The following is a 15,717-nucleotide window of genomic DNA, read 5'->3' as shown; positions in this document are numbered from 1 at the left end:
TTTCTTTGAAACTAGAGGCTCTTGGACTTAGCGACCCAACATAGTAGTTATTTATTTATGAAAGGCTGTCAGTGTTGTTCCAAACATGTAGTTCATCTATTCAACTTGAGTCTGTCACAAAGGAATCGCTAATGCTGAGTGTAACAGGGGGTTTTTGGAAAGTAAGTAAAAGTGTTGGGAAAGGACTCTGTAACGAAAACATGTCAACACTTAGCGTTATCACAACAAGCATAAATGACAGCCTGTACATTCTGCAAATATTACAGTTTTTATTCCAACTTTCAGAGTATCTTCTTTTATTTTTAGATGAATCTGCGTTCTGTATTTACTGTAGAGCAACAAAGGATATTACAGCGTTATTATGAAAATGGAATGACAAATCAAAGTAAAAATTGCTTTCAGCTCATATTACAGTGTGCACAAGAAACAAAACTGGACTTCAGTGTAGTCAGGGTAAGTACTGAGGCCTTTCAAATTTGTATGTTAAAGTTATACACATTCATTTCTTTACGTAAAGTATCTGCAGAGGACTGGTCTCTAACTTCATACTTGTCTTAAATCAGACTTCAGTTTGTATGTGATGTGTTCATTTTTATCCAGTGAGCCTGTTTATAGTTATTTTTGCTGAAATGTGATTCATGTGATTGCTGTATTTAGCAGGGGCCTGGACTGCACAAGGAGTGGTTTTTGTTTGGTTGGTTTGTTTGTCTTCTGTTGATAGTGTTTTGGTTTGTGTTTTCAGGCTTTTTATTAGTATTTGTTAAATTACAAATTAGTTTGCCCCATACAAACCTTGTGCAATGTGTTGTATCAAAGTCCTGATATCAAAAAACTAGCAGGTTAAACAGATTTATATAACCTAATGTATTTGGAGGAATAATTGTGGAAGTATTTCTTTTGACACACTCTGTCACACTTGTATTCCATGTCACAATCTTAAATATTGTGGTACCTCATAGTTATTTACAGTGAGTGCATTCTTTTCTTATAAAAGAATGTCACTAGTGCTAACGGGAGCTCATCCAAAGTCTATGGGAAGGGAAATAATAATCCCTTTGTGAAACAGTAGACAACAAAATGGCTGTTGTCTCAGAGCAGAAATAGAAATCATGAAGCATTAGTGGAAAAAATAACAGTAGTTGAGCTACCAGGAGTGGCTGCAGCACTGGATACTGAAGAAGGAGTAAGACCAGTCTATTTTTACTTTAAGTGGTGTACCGGTGGTATATTGACAGTAACAACTCTTCCTGCTCCCTAAATCTTGCGTGAATTCTCCTCCCTCAAAATACTCTGGAAATATTAAAACTTACTTTCTCAGCTCTAGGTGGTGGGAAGTTCTGAAAGTCAGCCAGAAATTCGGACTCCCTGAAACAGACAAAGAGTTGTAACCGGAATCTGCGTGCTGATGATGCAGTCAGGGCCTGGTTTTCTAATTTTATTCTGATTACGGGTATAGAGGGAGGCAGCCAGTCTCTCCTCTGCTTGCAGTCCTCATTTGCTTTCCATCTTCTTACTTCCATTTCCCTCTCTTTTTCCCTTATGCAATAATGTTTCATGACCTTCTTCCCTTAGTTTTATTCCCTTACGGAGCCCTCACTTGCAGCACTTAAACTTTCTTCCTACAGTGCAGTGGAAACACACCCAGCATTTGTCCTTCATTTGTCGTATTTTTGTGTGGTCTCACCTTTCTCTTCTTTACATCCCCCTTTCTGCCTCTCCTCATTCCCCCCTTTTTCTCTATAAAACTCTTGAACAGAGGTTAATACTTCTGCACAATGTCGAGAAAATGATACCTGGGTTGCAGCTGGCATTTGCAGATATGACTATAATAGGAACATGAATTCTCTAAATGTAACTGCTATAATTCAAATGTCATTACTCTATGAATATATTCTTTCCCTGAATCAGGATTTCTATAGCCTTTGTCCGATAGAACAACATCCAGTCTTTCCAATCTTGAGCTGGGTTGGAAAAAAGAATGATTTATGAATTGATGTAAACCTCTATGGATTTTATTACTGCAATACCTAAAAATATGTTCTCCCTTTCAAAATTAGAGAATGGTGGTAAAGTTACTCCTGGGGAAAGAAAAAACCCTGGCTCTCTTCACATTCAGTAGGCAACTATTCTAGCTGTGTCCAGTTTGCATGGCCTGATGTTGTTTATTAGTATTAACATACTTCTGGTTGCTTTTTTGTCTTCACATGAAATGTGGGCAATATGACTTGATACAGTGCCGAAGTTTTCCAAGTCTGATTTTCACAGTGTTAGGGAGCGCTGGGAGCAGTGATGAGGGAGGTGATGTGAGATTCTGCCCATAGTACCACAACAGATACCAAAAGAGTTACAGCTTTGTTGTTCTTTTACACAAGGATTTCCTGAGGGCACTTTACTTTCAGATTTAGGATGGACTCTGGTCAAAACTAATGGCCAGGCACCACTGACAGTCCCTCTGGTGTGTGTATCTGGAATGTGGGACAGTCTGAATTTCCAGCTCTGCCTGATTCAAACTGAGAATGTAAAATCAGGGTCTGTGAAATTCCAGGTAATTTTCTTAACAGGTGGACTTCAGATGCGTCATCTTTTCTGGGAGCTCCTCCTAAATGATAGTTAAGAATTTCAGTAATGCTTCCAGTGTTAGGTAAAATGCTCCCAAAACTTAACTGGTCAGAGGGCTGGATTGAAACAAAGATTTGTGTCCCTTTTCTTGGGATATTTTGTACTTAATGTCTCCTCTGTCACATCCCACAGTGATACGATACCATCAAGTTAGTAACAGCAATGGAGCTTCCCTTTCAGTCTAATTCTTCTCAGTGATTATGTCTCACAGTGCTAAAAATAGGAGGTTTCATACTCTTTCCCTTCTCAGCTGTGCAAATCTTTCTTTCCTGTCATCTTGTGCTGATCATCTCTTGCATTTACTCTCAGTAACCCAGCTAAATTTGATGAGCTCACCAAAACTTTTGTTGTTTTCTTTTTGTGTCAATTAAGTTTTATGCCTGTTGGGGGAGTTCCCTGATCCTTCGGGTGGGTGCTTTTGGATAGATGGTGGGAGAAAGAAGCTGAGGACATGGTCAAGAGAATGGGACTCTTTCAGCAAATGGCAAACCTGATTTGTGCTGTCTCATGAAACTCTACTTTAATCCCATGTGAATAGTAGTGCTAGTAAGTTAGTTGCGTTTCTCTGAATGCATTTCTTTTCAGGAAAAGTGTGAGGAAAACCTTTAGCTTTTAGTTCTCCACAGTTGGAAAAGTTAGGGATGAAATCTCTTTCCTCGTCCAAAAATTGCCGTGTCTCTAACTATAGTTTTTATCTTGAGAATTTACTAAGCAGAAATTACAACAACGAAGTTTGACCTTCTAGATTTGTTTTATTCAATAAAGAAAAGCACCTTGAGATCTGTGACGAAAATTTCTGCATTTAAACTTGCTTTTGAGAAGAAAAATTTGATCATTAGTAACTGAGATGTTCCTGAGTGCAACGGATCATGGCTCAAATTAGGCACTTTGTACGATTCTACAACAAAAATGGGTAGAATGGAATGAAGACTTCAACATGCTTCTGTAGGGCAGGGATGTGTATTTTTCCATAGAAAAATCTGTTTAACTTCCTTAGCATGTATTGGTATGTGAAGAAAGCTTTTCTCCTTTCACATGATGACATAGAAACCCAAGATAGGTGCTCAGTGCAGTTTCCTTGTTACAGAGTGAGGGATTTTAGTGTTTAACCAACTGGTTGCTGAATGTTGAGATCTTGCTTTGGTTTGGCCTTAGGTGTGCGGTGGATGATATCCAGTGTGGTGCAGAAACTGTCTCACCATATCTCTATATGCGTATCTGATCCTTTTCATAACCAGCATAAGCAGATGCAGAAGCTTAGTTTTCATTCTTTGGCTCTTGTATCCTGCTCCCTGATGCTCTCACATTCAGTACAGACAGATGGAAAGAATTTGAGCAGGTCTAGTCTCTGTGATCATGAAAATTGCCAAGGATAGTTAAGTGGTGCTAATGCTTCCAGAGCTAGAGCTGATGCTTCCACCAGATTAACTCTCTTTATCTTGAAATACCGCAGTTAATATTTTCCCTTCAGTTCTCTTTGCTCTGTCTTAACGTGTTACTTGCAGGACAGGCGTTCCTGTGTGTTTAAAACACACAGCAGTACATTTTAACCTGTGCACAACTGCCATAGCACCTGCACTTCTCAATGATTTTTTTTTTCCAATGCTGTCTTTTACACAAACCCATGTAACTGTCATTGTCACTTTCTGAAATGTCCATAATAGCAAACTTGTGTCAGAATCTAATCCTGGTAATCCAAATCTTGTCTGTCAGTGTCTTTCAAAAGCAGGTTTTGACATCAGATCTTGATTTGTGCAGCTGGCAGAGGAGAAATTAATCTGTAGGTCTAAATATTCACAAAATGGTTTTGTAGTTGTCTAACAGAAAGTAACTTTTCTTCCTCTCATCTGAATTCAGGAATTGGCAGTTTCTGTTTAAGGTAGTTTTGAAGGTTGTATCTCAGTTGTTTGGTTACAAAAGGTTAGCTACATACCTCAGCGATGGTTCTGCATCCCAAAGTGCTAAATACCAAAAGCTTAAATTTGAGGGAATTAGTCACAGCAGGATCAGTGAGATACATCTTAAGGGTAACTTTGGGAAAGGAGGCAAAACCAGTTGCAGGATTTTTGAGTAACTGGGGCTTTTGAATTGAAACTGGGGTTCTTGCGTGTTAGTAGATGAATCCCAAGCATGAGAGGCATGTATTGTTCACCACTCTGTATTGTTCAGATGCTGCATAATCAGTAAATTATTTACATTTTTGTAAACTTAGGTCTCAACTTGAACATTTAACATTTCATCAGATCTGCTTAAAAATGGAATTGCCTAATTTTTCTGCTTATTTAATGCTTTGTTTTGTGTTTGTTGTCATTGTTGTTTGCAGACGTGGGTTGGCAATAAACGAAGGAAGATGAGCAGCAAGAGTGCTGTAGAATCTGGAGGCACTCCCCCAGGGACTGTCCCTACTATTCCCTCAGTACCTCCGGAAGCAGCAGTTAGAAATGTGGTAAATATTGGTCGATCCCAAAGTCAGACTTCTTGGACCTCTTCTAATAATGATGTAATAGTTACTGGTATATATAGTCCTACTAGTTCATCCGGTAGGCAAGGATCCACCAAACAGACAAATGCTTCAGTGGCAGAAATACACAAAACCTCTGTTCCACGGCTACCAGGAAAAGGCGATACAGAGTTTCAGCAGCAGCACATCCCTATAGGACGACAAGTACCACATTGTAAAAATGCTTCCCTATTAGTAGGGGAAAAGACTATTATTTTATCTAGGCAAACAAGTGTACTGAATTCTGCGAACTCCATCTATAGTCACACTAAAAAAAGCTATGGTGGTTCGTCAGTCCAGACTGCAGAGTTGGTGTTACCTCAGAAGCCGATGATATGCCACAGGCCCTGTAAGGCTGAACCCATGGGATGTCAACGGTTACAAAAGCCAGACCATGCAGCTCTCACATCGCATGTGCCCCCTGGACACAGAGCTAACACCAGGGACCCTTCCTGTAGCACGCAAAACCTGGAAATCCGTGAAGTGTTTTCTCTGGCAGTTACAGATCAACCTCAAAGAATGGTGGGAGGAAGCACAGCGCAGAAGCATTGCTCAGTGGAAGGCACCTGTCTGTCCATCGCGATGGAAACTGGAGACGTGGATGACGAATATGCTAGAGAAGAGGAGCTAGCATCCATGGGAGCACAAATACAAAGCTATTCAAGATACTGTGAAAGCAGCAGTTCTGTTCGAGTAGAGAACCAAAGTGCAGCCTTGTCTGGGCCAGGAAGAAATGTGAGCTGTAGTTCACAGATGGTGAATGCCAGGGATGTGCCTGACAGTATTCTGTATCATAACAGAGACTACCATTTGCCTGCACGGACCTCATTACATACAACATCCAGTACGTTATATAGCAGTGCTAATCCATCAAGAAGTACCTTTTCTCCTCATTTTACAACTTCAAGTCAACTGAGGCTGTCACAAAACCAAAATAATTACCAGGTAATAACGTCAATATATCTGTCTTCAAACCTTGAAGACAAATCTGTAGATAAGTACTGTTCCAAAGTTGGTAGCTAGTAAGTGATAGGTTCACCTTTCTGCAGGCTGTGCTCCGTTTACATCTTTCAGTTAGACATCATTCCTTCATAAACAGAAGTGCAGGTAGCACTGAAGTATCATAGCACACTTATCTGTATTGCTAAGTCCATGGCTGCAGTGTATAGCTGTGTATTGAAGAGCAGTGTGGGCTTCATAGATTTGATAGATAAACTTTGGTTACATGAGGATCGTGCCTATGACTGCTGATGCAGGCTCAAGTGTGCATTATCCTGACTTTGCTTGCCAGCACATGTCATAGTGATACCCTTGGTTGTTCCTCTGCAGACATACTTTGCACGTGGCACAGGGCAGAACATAGGGTCATGCTGTCATCTGTGTGTTGTGCAGTTGTTTGTCCTTATTAATGTCAGCTTGGGTTAGCTCTTCCATCAGCACTGCCCATACCCCCTGTGCAGTTGCCAATCTCTTGGACCTGTTTTATGTTAGGGATTAGGATCTCGTGTGAGATAGTTGAGATGATGGAAGACACTTCGTGAGCAAATATTCTTCCTCTCCCACAGCATCTAATTCAAATATCGGTTTTGCATTCAGTCTCATTATTTCCTTATCGTGTAATAGAGTCCCTGCAGTGATACAGAGTGGGGAAAATGAAACGCAGGTCAGTGAAGAATTAAAAGATGTTCAGAAGGTAGGACACTGACGCACTTGTTTAATTTTTGTAGTAACTAGGGGGAAGATAATTGAGCAGGAAACAGCCACATTGATTTTTTTTTTAGTTCATTTGTTTTTTTTCCCCATGGGTTTTTATGCCTTCTGACATGACACAGCCTAGAAACACCGAGGGAAAAGTCTTAAGACTGACAGGATGTGATTCCGCGTGTGTTTGTGCACAAATTGTCTTTGTGCATTTGCCTTTTACTTCCTTTTTAATCTACCCAAAAGTGAACCATGTAAACAACATACCCTCTTTCCTTGTGCACTGCTCACTAGTATAGGGGACAATACTTTGTGGGTTTGGGTTGGGTTTTTTTCGTTTGTTAGGGGTGGTTTTGATTTGGTTGGTTTTTTTCCTTTTCTTTTTTTCTGACTTGTTCCTATCTCATGTGAGGATTCGGAGCAAAGCGTTGGAGTTCAAGTGAGTGCCACTTTTCAGCAGAATCACTGCTTTTCTCAGAAAACCTGAGGTTCGATGAGCATATTTACTTTGGAGCAGAGTCCGTGTAGTAGATGGGACATCAGCAGTTCTTGTTTATGGTCTTTTCTAGGCTGAGCACTTTAGACAAGCTGTTCTTTCTGTTTCTCCCTTCCCCCAGCCTGTCAGTATTTGCTATTACTGTTCTTACTGGAGTTATAAAGTGCATTAAATGCTGTTTACTTTTGATGTCCCAGTTTCATAGAAGAAAAGCTGTAAATGTGCAAATCTCTTCATCAAAGAAGCTGGTAAAGCTGCAAAACTGCATTTGTTAGAGTTAAGGAAATTTTCTGAAGTTTCATGAAGTGAAATACATCACTGATACCTGCAGCTGTTTTCTGTTATTTCACTCTTGAAAAGGCATCAATGAGATTTATTTCTTACTAATTTTTTTTAAACAGCCAGTTCATGAAACGTAGTTTATGGTAGGTGACATTTGATCTGTCTGTGTGGTGTGGTATGGATCAAAACAAGGAGATCTCTAACTCCATTTGGGTTTGGTTTGTTTTTCTCCTGTTATAATAATGTACCTGGGGTTTTTTTGATAAGTGAGGAATTCACTGGTACCCCCTTTGACTTTCATGCCTGTCTCTCAGAGACCCTGTTCTTTTTTGAATTTGGGAATGCACCTTAGACCTTGCATTGGAAAAATTGGGCAGGTTGCTATTAATTCACTTGCTGCTGTAAACATGCATGCTGTGAACCTCTATGATGATACTTTTAGAGAATTTATAGGGGGGGCATGTAGTATCATGGTCTGTGGAAGCTGCAGAGGAATCATGTACTGCCTGATGCCATAGTACCTTGAAGAAACAATAGTCCTGATTTCTCTGGGTCACTGTGCTCCTTGATGAGAGTTTTTAGCACGTTCCAGACCAATGCAAAAGTAAGTTCTGTATCTTAGGAGGTGTTAGTGTATGACAGTGAGACTTCCAACGCTCATTTATCACCTTGGCAAGAAAATTTCACCAAGTGCCTTCAAAGTCCTGTATAACAAATAATTTACCCTATGCTAGGCCATTAGCATATTTTGTTGAAATCATCAGTTCTTCAATAGTTTGTCCTCCTCTTAAAATTAAGTCCAGTGTGACTCCTATTTTGTGTAGAAGCTCCCCTTATAGCTTAATAATATTTATATGTTAAGCTTCAGGAGGTAAATTTTTGTAAGAGGGGCTGTCTGAATTCTTTTAGACTTATGCAGGATAACACTTCTTCTGTGCAGAGTCACTTTCTGTTCATTTTTTTGCCTGTGTTTGGCTGATTTATCCATCAGTTTAGGAATTAAAATCTTTCAACTTAGGGAAATCTTCCTAAATTTAAAAATAGATTAAACCTGAGCTACGTGATTATTGGAGTAGTTAAACATCCAAGCAGATGCTTCTTTAACGTCAGAACTGTGTGATTTGTGTTTTGATGAAGTAATTACTGTCGTACATTGGTGGAGTATCTAATTAGCAATTAGTTACAGCTTCCTTACTGGTTCCATTAATCAAATTCATGTTAGTGTAACTTAAGACTAAATTTAATTAAGTGATCAATTTTAATGCCTGAGCAGTTTCAGTAAACAAATTGTTCAACCTACTTTTCTTAGTTTGGCTTTAAGCGAGTTGAATTACAGAGGCTATTCTTGCTGGGCCTAAGGCTGAATCGTGATTTACTCTTGGTTTTCTTCCCCCAACCCTAAGGGACAAAAATACTGTGGAAAGTATGTGTATTTTTAATTACTTTGTTACACACACTGGAGCAGACTTACCTAATGTAGCCCTGTCTTTTTCAAGGGAAAAGCCTAAGCCTTGCAGCCAGTAGGTCAGAATAGATATGTATATAATACATATATATTTAAGATGCACTTTAAGGCTGCTGCTTTATATGAATGAGCTGCAAGTTTGCTTTATTTAAGGAAATGGGAATCCTTTTTTATTTTTATTGTGTCAAAGTGATTCGTTTATATCCTTAGAGGCTTTTGAAGACAAGAGGATGCATGTTGTCTTCGAGTAGTTATACTGAGATAAACTTGATTGTGTTTGCCATCCTACCTCTCAGAACTTGTGTGCATTTGTCTTCCAAGTAGCTGTTAATGCTCTGGCAGACTGATTGCTTTATTCACATAGGAAAGCATGTTTTTTCCTGTAGCCCCACTTTAGATTTCTGAGGAGAAGCCATGTGAGTGATACTGAGGAGGCATTTACAGCAGGTTTTGTGGTGAGATACAGAATTGTAATTATATAGAGTTTCTAAAATGCATACGTGCAGCTAAGAAATGAATATTTGAGACACAAAAGCTGACGTAGGCTTGCCCTTAGGAGTGGAGGGTGTTCATTTCTAGCTCCCCTCAGCCTGCTTTGTGCTGTCGTGACAAATTGTCCGACCTTAGGTAACCTCCAAGTGCTTCCATCTAAAAGCTTGAAGAATAAAACTATCTCCTGTGCTTGTACACCAGACAGGCTGCACCAGGTGTTCTATATTAGGTTATGCTCATTCTGCAAGATTCATTATTAGAACACTTTGCAAATACAAAAACTATTAGCGTAGTTTGATACAGTCAGCAGAAGTGCATAGATTCTTATTCCTCACACATATAGTGTGTGTAATGACTTGAGATTCATTAATCTCTCAAGAGCTATGTTTAGTCTCTGAAGCATTGCTTGTCTGCAGCAGAACACAAGTCCTAAAGAAGCCTAAAATATTCCAGGCTGTGACACATTTCAGATGGCCAGGGAAAACAGTCCAAGATCAGACTTAGATAAAGTCTGATCACTGGAAATAATGGAGAAGCAATGGGAATCAAGGTAGCAAATCTTTGCCTTCATACCGCGTTCCTTTCCTTCTCCAACCTGATGTCCCTAGTTTTAATGCCAATATGCAGATCCTTAACATGTGACATTGAACAGCTCAGCTAGAAACAGGTATTATAGGTTTTTTCTGCATGTTTAACTGTTGTAATTGAAAATTGTGTGTCAGCAATTCCGTCAGACATTGGCCCTTGTCCAAGTCCAGTCTGCTTAATCTTATGGGGTTTGTGACAGATTCAAAGTGAAAACTTGTGTTCTGAAATACAAGTTTTGAGATAGCAGAAGTACAGAAGTTGCCCTCATGTTCTTTTACCTTCTCTGAAAGAAACTGTTTTGGTTTTAGCCTGACAGCAGTAAGGCTAAGCGTGACTTTGTTTTGCTTTTAAATCTTAACCTGTCTTACAGGCGTTGTTAACAGAATTGAATGCACGATATTGTGAAAGCTGCTCAGTATTAGCTGTCATAGCAAACTAAGCTGCTGTTTTCTGTTCTGTTTCCTCCTTCCTTCTACAGATTTCAGGAAACCTTACTGTGCCTTGGATTACAGGTTGTTCCAGGAAAAGAGCAGTAAGTATATTTCCATTTAAGTATCTAATGCATCAAGTGGAGTGAAAAGTTTATTAAAATGCATTTTTGAAACTGACGGTTCTATTTACCTTCTGTTCCTTTCCTACTCTAACTGATACAAACATTATCTGCAGACACAGTGTTTCAGTTAAGGTAAGGTTGGTATGTATCTTTAAAAATAGGTCAAGGTCATAAGCCTGTGTCAAGTAATGTGATGCCCAGGTGTATGAATTGTGCTATTAGCTGAAATACAACACCTGAACTGGTAAGGACTGAGAGTTTAGAGCTCAGAATGCTTTTTTTGTTTTAGATTGAAAGTTAAATGGTTGTTAATCGAGGCAACTGAATGCTTAAGACAGTAACTCCCTCTTTGGCTACTCTGCACATTCACAGAATTAGTCCCTGCTATCCATAGTAACTTTACCAGATCTAACTTTAACCACATATGTCATTTCACATTAGGCAGAATCAGCCAGGTCAGTGTCCTTAAGTCACAAATGACTCCAAACTGTAACACAAGGTATGAAACAGCTTTTGTCAGGAAAGTAACTCTGTTCCCCTCCCTGCCAGCTAGTGCATCGCCACCCCATCTGTAGCACTGGTGCTAGTATCTAATTGCAAGGTAATCCAGGTCAGGCATGTGAGCTGTTAGATTCATATTCTTCCACTGAGTTTGTCTTTAGTGGGTTGAATGTACTTACTGGGGCAGCAGGAGCATGTGTCTGGGAGCAGTGAAGAGAGCAGGGCATGATGTTTCTCAGCAGCGGTTGTTGAGGCATGGTGGTCATAGAATCATGGAATGGTTTGGGTTGGAAGGGACCTTAAAGCTCATCCAGTTCCAACTCCTTGCCACCGGCAGGGACACCTTCCACTAGAGCAGCTTGCTCCAAGCCCCTGTGTCCAACCTGGCCTTGAACACTGCCAGGGATGGGGCAGCCACAGCTTCTCTGGGCACCCTGTGCCAGCGCCTCAGCACCCTCACAGGGAAGAGCTTCTGCCTAAGAGCTCATCTCAGTCTCCCCTCTATCAGTCTAAAGCCATTCCCCTCATCCTGTCCCTACAGGCCCTTGTCCACAGCCCCTCTCCAGGTTTACTGTAGCCCCTTCCAGCACTGGAGCTGCTCTAAGGTCTCCCCTTAAGGAGCCTTCTCTTCTCCAGGCTGACCCAGCTCAACTCTCTCAGCCTGGCTCCAGAGCAGAGCTGCTCCAGCCCTTGCAGCATCTCCGTGGCCTCTTCTGGACTTGCTCCAGCAGCTCCACGTCCTGCTTGTGTTGGATGCCTCAGAGCTGAACACAGTACTCCAAATGGAGTCTCACCGACGTGGAGTAGATGGGGAGATTCACCTCCCTTGACCTACTTCTTCATGCTTCTTTAGAAATATCATGCTACATATCTGACACAAGCTGTAGAAGAAATTTCTGTAATAAGCTTAAAACCTTCAAGGCTGTGGAAGTGCCTGTTTATTAGGGGTGGTTATTAGGACCACCTAATATTAGGTCTTTAGACCTTTACTCCCGAGTCTTCCTAATCAATAAAATGCATCCACGCCATTGGTTAATACAGTCCATTTTGACAACATCTGTTTCCAGATTTGTGGATGCGCTTTCTCCAGTTTGAATGCATAATTAGTCTACTCAAGGGTACCAGTTTAGGAGTTGGCACTCTAAAACTGCTGTATACACACAGGTGTAAGACAACAAAAAGAGAGAAAAAGCTCCTACTTCCTAGGAAACTTCAGTTTCAGATGTGAAATTCTTTTGAAGAAAGAGTGTGGAGAACAGAAATAGAATGGGTAGAGTTGTGGAACTGCGATTATGGCAATTACTGCCATTCAAACAGTAAAAAGGCCAATCTGTATTTTGTTTAGAATGGAAAAGATCATCTTTTAGATGCTCTGAATTTTTAATGTTTTGCCTTGATGTTTTGTTTTCCTTGCCCTGTCCTTCAACTGCATCAAGAGAGAAATAAAAACTGTGCAGTTCTGCAGAAACTCTTTCTTGTCTGCTCAGCTGTACTGTAAGATGATGTAATCCTGACTGTTAATGAGCGTTAGTCTAGAAATATCACCCTCTGTTATTCATGAGAATGTCTTTTGAAATTATGGAGTTCTGTATTCTGTCGTGGAGCATGTGCAATGCATTGGCCTTTATGAATGCATTGATTTGGGGTTTTTTTTTTTTTTACAGGATGGTGGAAGGATAGCAAGGATTAAAAAATAGCAGTGAAGATACTGGTTAAAGATAATTAAAAGGGGGAAAATATCTTCACTTTTGTCCTTGCAGTTAGGTCTTGAATGTACCAACTATTCTTAAGTTATGTCTCTGTTGCCTTAGCAGATGGTTAGTGTTTATGGTAGGTGTAACCTGATGGGCAAACATTTGTCAGATAGATGTTGGCTTTAGGTAAACCGGCTTCCCTAGAGTGCCTGGCTTAGTTGTGAAGTTTTATTCTGGGGGGAGAGGGGATAGTTTAGCTTTTCCTTTTTTATTTCTAACTAGGATCAGTTCTAGTGGTCTTACTATCAAGTCTGAAACACAAACTCATTAAGATAGTAAGTTAAGGTCTTAGAATTATTTCTGCACAATCACCCTTTGGAAGCAGGCATAGGAAATCAGTGAAGAAACTGATAAGGGAAAGGTTTTGTATTTTGCCCCTACCTGAAGCAACACTGCATTGTAGTAATGGCCTTGAGACCTTCTTGAATGTACTGCTGCGCCTAGCTGGAACTCCTACCTTAGGTGGGTTAGCTGGATCTGCCTCTTCAGCTTGGGGTGTCTGGCCTCTGGCGTGTATTTTGCGGGGAGGGAAATAGCTGAAATGAGTGGAGAGCTCCTGTTCTAAATTCTGTTTTTTAAATTGCTCTTTCACCATTGCCTATTTGAGTAAAATTCTGGAGATAGCGGCAATAAAGTGTTTCCCTGGGAGTTCTGCTTGTCAAGCACTCTGAATCGGGCAAAGGAGCTGGTCTAACCCCAGGACAGGGCAAGAGCTGCCACAGCTGGATATATGGAGGAGACTACATCAGTATAACTGCAAGAGAAAATACCTCCTTGGACTGTGGTCTGAAAGCGTCATGAAAACTGTAGCTGCCACAGTAAGCCTACAAAAAGAGAAAATATCTTAGAGTGGCCTTTAAAGTGAGCACCCATAGGGATTAAAGCTACCTAAAGTCAAAGTGCACCTTAGTTGTACCTCTTGGTTTAAAACTATACCAACTTGTGAAGTTCTCTTCACCTGTTCACGTTACTCCCCTTTCCTAGAAGGGCGGAGGGAAGAAACCTGTATTTTAGTCAAACTGTTGAGAACATGTCTGAGTAAGATAGTCAGAGTCTTCAGAAAGAGAGGCAGGTAAGCCAAACTGAAGATCTCCACAGGACTGAATTGTGAACACTGTCCTTATGCATGCCTTCTGTGTCATATGGATTAATGGATTAGGTTAATATTTTTCCTCCTTCGGTGAAATATTTCACCACATATCTCAAGGTGTTGCATTTTATTTATGTTCAGATTAGATGCTAATAACATGCATAACATATTATCACCTTCTTGCTGCCAACAGCACCTCTTCACTATTCCCAATGACAGTCCTTCAATGGATGCAGAGGGTAGGCATGTCTTACCATTGTTTCAGATGAAATAGATCTTTTTCTTATATCCTGCACCTATTTCCACAAATCAGCTAGGCTTATTGTAGCTGTGATCCTGCAGGCTAGAAGTATGTCATATCTGGCCAGGTATTGGAAAAGCAGACTTTCTAGTTAAATGCAAGGAAGACATCAATAGATTAAATGAGAATCATGATAATTATGATTCAGAATCTCAAGAAGGGTGAGTTGCCAGTTTATGTGGATTGGAGGTTGATTATGAAGTGAGAAGACTGGAGTTTACAGTGTAATTATTTGGCTAGACTGTTCTATTGCACTGATATCTCCCTGTTTTGCTTTTTTTTTTCCCCTCTTCTTAGCTGTATTTGGTTTAGAAACATTAACAGAATATATGTAATTTAGGCTGAGTGTTGAAGCAGTTGCAGCTCTTTTCAAGCTGTGGTACTGTGAAATATTTATCAGTTTTGCTTCCATCAGAGCAAACTTCAGGCTTACTCGACCAGTGGGAAAAGATGCAAAAAGTCTCTCTCTAGAAATCTGTTTGTGCACTGTTAGTACATTTCTATTGAAGCTCTAGTTATTTTTTTAGCATGTCTTTTATTAGTAATCTGATTGTGTATAGCTTTTGTGCACGTGGCCTGAAACATTTTCAACTCGTGCATGAAAACTGATCTAAAAAAGCAGGCTCTAATAAATGGCAGGATAAGGACACTCCAGTGCAGCACAATTATTCATACCAATTATAGACACCAGATTTGCACCACAAATATTGCATGCACAGTGGGTATTATGAGGGGCTCGGCAAAATGCCAGCAATGTCTGTAATAAACTGGGTCATCTCTTACAAGAATGTTGTTGTTACACTTGGGAGGTCAGGGGATAAGCAGGGTTTAACCCTCCGCTTGGCAGAACTGCTGATTCAATTTGCTCACAAGGATTGCTTTTCATTGTGAGTTGATAGTCTATTTTCTGCGGGAAGAAGCTCCTCTGCTTTTCAGGCTATGGACAACAGGACGGCTAAATGTAAAGAATTCAGCAGTCAACACTGCTGAGGATAAAGACAAGCCTTGAATCAGCAAGCAGGGGATCTGAAGAGAGGAAATGAGAATTGCATTCGTAATAGCTGTTATAATAAAGTAAAAATAAGAGCTGAATTACTGGCTTGTCTTCAGCTATTGAAAAATATTGTCCTAAGTATGAAGCTTCTCAGTATTATCTTCTGATAGTTTTTTCCTGTGCTAACTGATGCATAACCATGAATGTTACGACATTTATAGGGCTGCTTTTTTTTTTCCTCTTGTTTGCTCCGTTCCTGTCATGATACTAGGCATGAGAATGCCATCAATTAAATTGATGGAAGTGTAATTATATGTCCAGTGTAGAAATTCCACCCTTTATTTTCTCACAAAAGTCATTGACTTTTATAAAAGCATTATG

General features: G+C 40.1%; 1 protein-coding gene across 1 annotated transcript in view; it reads left to right on the top strand.

The window, feature by feature from the left end:
• Nucleotides 1–306: 306 nt before the first annotated feature.
• The window catches only part of HDX (highly divergent homeobox), a gene marked incomplete at its 5' end in the record, with an annotated part of 35,174 nt that continues 19,763 nt past the window's right edge, over nucleotides 307–15,717 (top strand). Inside the window, 3 exons of the mRNA XM_080624852.1 lie at nucleotides 307–453; nucleotides 4,943–6,064; nucleotides 10,622–10,675. Coding sequence (XP_080480978.1) covers nucleotides 307–453; nucleotides 4,943–6,064; nucleotides 10,622–10,675 — 1,323 coding nt within the window. The remainder of the gene's footprint in view (nucleotides 454–4,942; nucleotides 6,065–10,621; nucleotides 10,676–15,717) is intronic.

This window comes from Psittacula echo, assembly GCF_963264785.1.
Source record: "Psittacula echo genome assembly, chromosome: 8".
Taxonomy (NCBI): domain Eukaryota; kingdom Metazoa; phylum Chordata; class Aves; order Psittaciformes; family Psittacidae; genus Psittacula; species Psittacula echo.
Note: the sequence above shows the minus strand (reverse complement) of the source record. Positions and strands in the feature narration are given on the sequence as shown.